This window comes from Procambarus clarkii, chromosome 9 (genome assembly GCF_040958095.1).
Source record: "Procambarus clarkii isolate CNS0578487 chromosome 9, FALCON_Pclarkii_2.0, whole genome shotgun sequence".
NCBI classification, from domain to species: Eukaryota; Metazoa; Arthropoda; class Malacostraca; order Decapoda; family Cambaridae; genus Procambarus; species Procambarus clarkii.
In genome coordinates, this window is record NC_091158.1 from 9,528,710 (window position 1) to 9,535,246 (window position 6,537).

At 48.2% G+C, this 6,537-nt stretch overlaps 1 protein-coding gene across 1 annotated transcript; it reads left to right on the forward strand.

Moving 5' to 3' along the window:
- The first annotated feature begins 5,395 nt into the window (after nucleotides 1-5,395).
- Nucleotides 5,396-6,535, forward strand: LOC138362790 (A-kinase anchor protein 5-like). The gene has a single exon (XM_069321350.1). The coding sequence runs from the start codon at nucleotides 5,396-5,398 to the stop codon at nucleotides 6,533-6,535; it is 1,140 nt and encodes a 379-aa protein (XP_069177451.1).
- The last annotated feature ends 2 nt before the right edge of the window (nucleotides 6,536-6,537 follow it).

The following is a 6,537-nucleotide window of genomic DNA, read 5'->3' on the forward strand; positions in this document are numbered from 1 at the left end:
TCTAAGAGATCGACAGCCAAGCAACCCGCCTACCTAACACGTCGCTCAAGTAAGAGGTCACCACCAACACCGGGCACCATCACCACCAACACCGGGCACCATCACCACCAACACCGGGCACCATCACCACCAACACCGGGCACCATCACCAGCAGACACCACCAACACCGGGCACCATCACCAGCAGACACCACCAACACCGGGCACCATCACCACCAACACCGGGCACCATCACCACCAACACCGGGCACCATCACCACCAACACCGGGCACCATCACCACCAACACCGGGCACCATCACCACCAACACCGGGCACCATCACCACCAACACCGGGCACCATCACCACCAACACCGGGCACCATCACCACCAACACCGGGCACCATCACCACCAACACCGGGCACCATCACCACCAACACCGGGCACCAGCACCACCAACACCGGGCACCATCACCAGCAGACACCACCAACACCGGGCACCAGCACCACCAACACCGGGCACCAGCACCACCAACACTGGACACCACCAACAGTAATATAAAGAGTGAGAGCAATTTCCCTTAAAACGACCATAGCTCTTACCGCCATAATAAGGGAGAACGCTATGCTAAAATAATTGCGGCTGACCCGCCCCGACCCTTACCTGCCCTCATTACTGCCGGCCCAGGTGTTCCCCGGCTCTACTACCACACTTCCGGTGGCAACACACTCCGTGGTGTTTAACTCTTAAGTCCTCAAGGCTGTGCTCGTCTCTTAACAAGTGTAGCATCAGTCTTCAGTGTAAGCATTGAGATAGTACACTAGCATTCTCCAGTGTAAAGACTGAGATACTATTCTTCCGTACTCACCGTGTTGTGCTTGCGGGGGATGAGCTCTGGCTCTCTGGTCCCACCTCTCAACTGTCAATCAACTGGTGTAAAGATTCCTGAGCCCACTGGGCTCTATCATATCTACACTTGAAACTGTGTATGGAGTCTGTCTCCACCACATCACTGCTTAATGCATTCCAATTGTTAACTACTTTGACACTGAAAACATTTTTTCTAATGTCTCTATGGCTCATTTGGGTACTAAATTTCCACCTGTGTCCCCTTGTTCGTGTCCCACCCGTGCTAAATAGTTTGCCTTTGTCCACCCTCTAATTTCCCCTGAGAATTTTATAGGTGGTTATCATGTCTCCCCTTACTCTTCTGTCTTCCAGGGACGTGAAGTTCAGTTCCCGTAGCCTTTCCTCGTATCTCATACCTCTCAGTTCTGGGACTAGTGGCATACCTCTGAATCTTCTCTTAACTTTGTTTGTGTTAAACCCTGTATGACCTCTAGGCTGGAGCTGCATACTCCAGGGTTGGCCTGACGTAAGTAGTAAACACGGTCCTGAACCATTCTTTATACAAGTTTCTAAAGGTAGTTCTTATGTTGGCCAATCTAACATACGCCGCTGATGATATTCTTTTGGTGTGGGCTTCTGGGAAAAGGTTCGGTGTGATATCAATCCCTAGATCTTTCTATTTGACCCCTGCAGGATTTCACCTCTCAGATGGTACCTTGTGTTCAACCTTCTGCTCCCTTCGCTTAATTTCATTACTTTACACTTTCCTGGGTTGAACTTTAGTAGCGATTTTCTAGACCATTCCTCCAGTTTGTCCAGATCGTCCAGTAGTCTCTATCTTCCGTGTAAAGACTGAGAGAGTATACGAGCATTCTTCGTGTAAAGAATAAATAGTATACCAGCATACTCCAATGTAAAGATTGACATAATCCAGAGGATAATCTCGCTGGAATTTCGGAGGCAAGAATACTATTATTCCAGCCTCGATCATCAAGGGATAACTCTGATTATTAGTACGTCAGTTTTTAGTCTTTGTACGTAAAATTGTACGTCAAATTTTGATGTATTATTCAAGAGGACGGGTTGAACATACAACAGTTGCATCTAGAACATACAACAGGTGCATCATTAACATACAAAAGTTGCATCCAGAACATACAACAGTTGTAACCAGAACATACAACAGTTGTAACCAGAACATACAACAGGTGCATCGTTAACATAAAACAGTTGTATCCAGAACATACAACAGTTGTAAACAGAACATACAACAGGTGCATCAGTAACATACAACAGGTGCATCAGTAACATACAACAGTTGCATCAGTAACATACAACAGGTGCATCATTAACATACAACAGTTGCATCCAGAACATACAACAGTTGTAACCAGAACATACAACAGTTGTAACCAGAACATACAACAGTTGTAACCAGAACATACAACAGGTGCATCGTTAACATACAACAGTTGCATCCAGAACATACAACAGTTGTAACCAGAACATACAACAGGTGCATCGTTAACATACAACAGTTGTATCCAGAACATACAACAGTTGTAACCAGAACATACAACAGTTGTAACCAGAACATACAACAGGTGCATCATTAACATACAACAGTTGCATCCAGAACATACAACAGTTGTAACCAGAACATACAACAGGTGCATCATTAACATACAACAGTTGTAACCAGAACATACAACAGGTGCATTATTAACATACAACAGGTGCATTATTAACATACAACAGGTGCATCCAGAACATACAACAGGTGCATCAGTAACATACAACAGGTGCATCAGTAACATACAACAGGTGCATCAGTAACATACAACAGGTGCATCAGTAACATACAACAGGTGCATCAGTAACATACAACAGGTGCATCAGTAACATCCAACAGGTGCATCAGTAACATACAACAGGTGCATCAGTAACATACAACAGGTGCATCAGTAACATACAACAGGTGCATCAGTAACATACAACAGGTGCATCAGTAACATACAACAGGTGCATCAGTAACATACAACAGGTGCATCAGTAACATACAACAGGTGCATCAGTAACATACAACAGGTGCATCAGTAACATACAACAGGTGCATCAGTAACATCCAACAGGTGCATCAGTAACATCCAACAGGTGCATCAGTAACATACAACAGGTGCATCAGCAACATCCAACAGGTGCATCAGTAACATCCAACAGGTGCATCAATAACATCCAACAGGTGCATCAATAACATCCAACAGGTGCATCAGTAACATACAACAGGTGCATCAGTAACATACAACAGGTGCATCAGTAACATCCAACAGGTGCATCAGTAACATACAACAGGTGCATCAGTAACATACAACAGGTGCATCAGTAACATACAACAGGTGCATCAATAACATCCAACAGGAGCATCCAGAACATACAACAGTTCCATCCAGAACATACAAGCCGATATCTGCTAAACAGCCTACGAGTTCCGAAGCGCGCTACGATGTCGTACATTACAACAACAACAATGGGATGAGGACGACCTCGTAATCTGAGGCTCCCAGCAAGCTCCCTTGACTATGGGCCTGACAGCTGAGTGGACAGCGCACGGGATTCGTAGTCCTGAGGTTCCGAGTTCGATCCCCGGAGGAGGCGGAAACAAATGGGCAGTTTCTTTCACCCTGATAATCCTGTTCGCCTAGCAGTAAATAGGTACCTGGGAGTTAGACAACTGCTACGGGCTGCTTCCTAGGGATGTGTAACAAAAATGAGGCCTGGTCGAGGACCGGGCCGCGGGGACGCTAAGCCCCGAAATCATCTCAAGATAACCTCCCTCTAGAAGAGAGATTCACACAATTCAGAAACAAACGTGAAAACTTTATCACTTCTCAAAACATTGCTCGAATTTAAAACAACTGCTGTTGAGCAAAAATATTCTGCCACTTTATTTTAATTGACTTTAATCATCAGTAACGGGTTTAACAGTTCTTTTTAGCATATTCGAAGACATTCACCAATCCCGATTATTACATTAATTAGTTAGTGAAATTGTTAAATTCAATTATTAAAGGTAAATAAAATTATTAAAGGATATAATTAAATTAAATTATTAAAGGAAATAATTAAATTCAATTATTAAATGAACGAATTAAATTATAAAATAAATTATATTAAATTATTAAAGGAACTAATTAAATTATTATATTAAATTAAGTGAATACTGTATTTAACCTTTGTTGCATTAAAGTGTTGATATCACTTTAAAGGTGATATCAACTGATATCACTAATATATAAACCGCGTGGTTAAACCCCCGTGTAGTTCTCCCTCACGTGTATAACCTCAGGATTTACCTCCACACACATGTGCGTCATGACACACACACATGTGTACTCATTACACACACATGTGCGTCATGACACACACACATGTGTACTCATTACACACACATGTGCGTCATGACACACACACATGTGTACTCATTACACACACATGTGCGTCATGACACACACACATGTGTACTCATTACACACACATGTGCGTCATGACACACACACATGTGTACTCATTACACACACATGTGCGTCATGACACACACACATGTGTACTCATTACACACACATGTGCGTCATGACACACACACATGTGTACTCATTACACACACATGTGCGTCATGACACACACACATGTGTACTCATTACACACACATGTGCGTCATGACACACACATATGTGTACTCATTACACACGCCTGTTCACCTCGTGTGTATCGACTAAGCCTGTGAACCTGGTGTGTACCAACCAATTAAGTCTCTTTGTGTGCACTAACTAAAGGGCCGCTCGTCGTTCTCACCCAGTGAATCTGTGCACATTGTGTACACCCAGGTAATGTGTGTGCGTCGTGTACACCCAGGTAATGTGTGCGTCGTGTACACCCAGGTAATGTGTGCGTCGTGTACACCCAGGTAATGTGTGGGCGTCGTGTACACCCAGGTAATGTATGTGCGTCGTGTACACCCAGGTAATGTATGTGCGTCGTGTACACCCAGGTGATGTGTGCGTCGTGTACACCCAGGTGATGTGTGTGCGTCGTGTACACCCAGGTAATGTGTGCGTCGTGTACACCCAGGTAATGTGTGCGTCGTGTACACCCAGGTAATGTGTGCGTCGTGTACACCCAGGTAATGTGTGGGCGTCGTGTACACCCAGGTAATGTATGTGCGTCGTGTACACCCAGGTAATGTGTGCACGTTGTGTGCACCGAGTAATCTGTGCGTGTCGTGTGTACCAAGTATATCTTCACGCGTCTTGTATTCCATCATAACCAACCCTTGTATAACCTGTACTTGACAGACCTGTCCTTTGTACTCTTCATACGTTTCTGAATAGATCTATCATTCGTGCTGGATAGATGTCATCCGTAATGGATAGATTTGTCATACATACTGGCTAGATCTCCGCATCTAATTAGGTGTCCTACGTACAGGACTGATGTCATATGTACCTGGACAGACCTCTGTTATGGTACTTCATAGACGTGTCATGGGTGCTCGACAGACGTGCGTCATGGGGGCTCGACAGACGTGCGTCATGGGTGCTCGACAGACGTGCGTCATGGGGGCGCGACAGACGTGCGTCATGGGGGCTCGACAGACGTGCGTCATGGGGGCTCGACAGACGTGCGTCATGGGCGCTCGACAGACGTGCGTCATGGGCGCTCGACAGACGTGCGTCATGGGTGCTCGACAGACGTGCGTCATGGGCGCTCGACAGACGTGCGTCATGGGCGCTCGACAGACGTGCGTCATGGGTGCTCGACAGACGTGCGTCATGGGCGCTCGACAGACGTGCGTCATGGGCGCTCGACAGACGTGCGTCATGGGTGCTCGACAGACGTGCGTCATGGGCGCTCGACAGACGTGCGTCATGGGGGCTCGACAGACGTGCGTCATGGGCGCTCGACAGACGTGCGTCATGGGTGCTCGACAGACGTGCGTCATGGGCGCTCGACAGACGTGCGTCATGGGCGCTCGACAGACGTGCGTCATGGGCGCTCGACAGACGTGCGTCATGGGCGCTCGACAGACGTGCGTCATGGGCGCTCGACAGACGTGCGCCATGGGCGCTCGACAGACGTGCGTCATGGGCGCTCGACAGACGTGCGTCATGGGCGCTCGACAGACGTGCGTCATGGGGGCTCGACAGACGTGCGTCATGGGGGCTCGACAGACGTGCGTCATGGGCGCTCGACAGACGTGCGTCATGGGCGCTCGACAGACGTGCGTCATGGACGCTCGACAGACGTGCGTCATGGGCGCTCGACAGACGTGCGTCATGGGCGCTCGACAGACGTGCGTCATGGGCGCTCGACAGACGTGCGTCATGGGCGCTCGACAGACGTGCGTCATGGGCGCTCGACAGACGTGCGTCATGGGCGCTCGACAGACGTGCGTCATGGGGGCTCGACAGACGTGCGTCATGGGGGCTCGACAGACGTGCGTCATGGGGGCTCGACAGACGTGCGTCATGGGGGCTCGACAGACGTGCGTCATGGGGGCTCGACAGACGTGCGTCATGGGGGCTCGACAGACGTGCGTCATGGGGGCTCGACAGACGTGCGTCATGGGGGCTCGACAGACGTGCGTCATGGGGGCTCGACAGACGTGCGTCATGGGGGCTCGACAGACGTGCGTCATGGGGGCTTGACA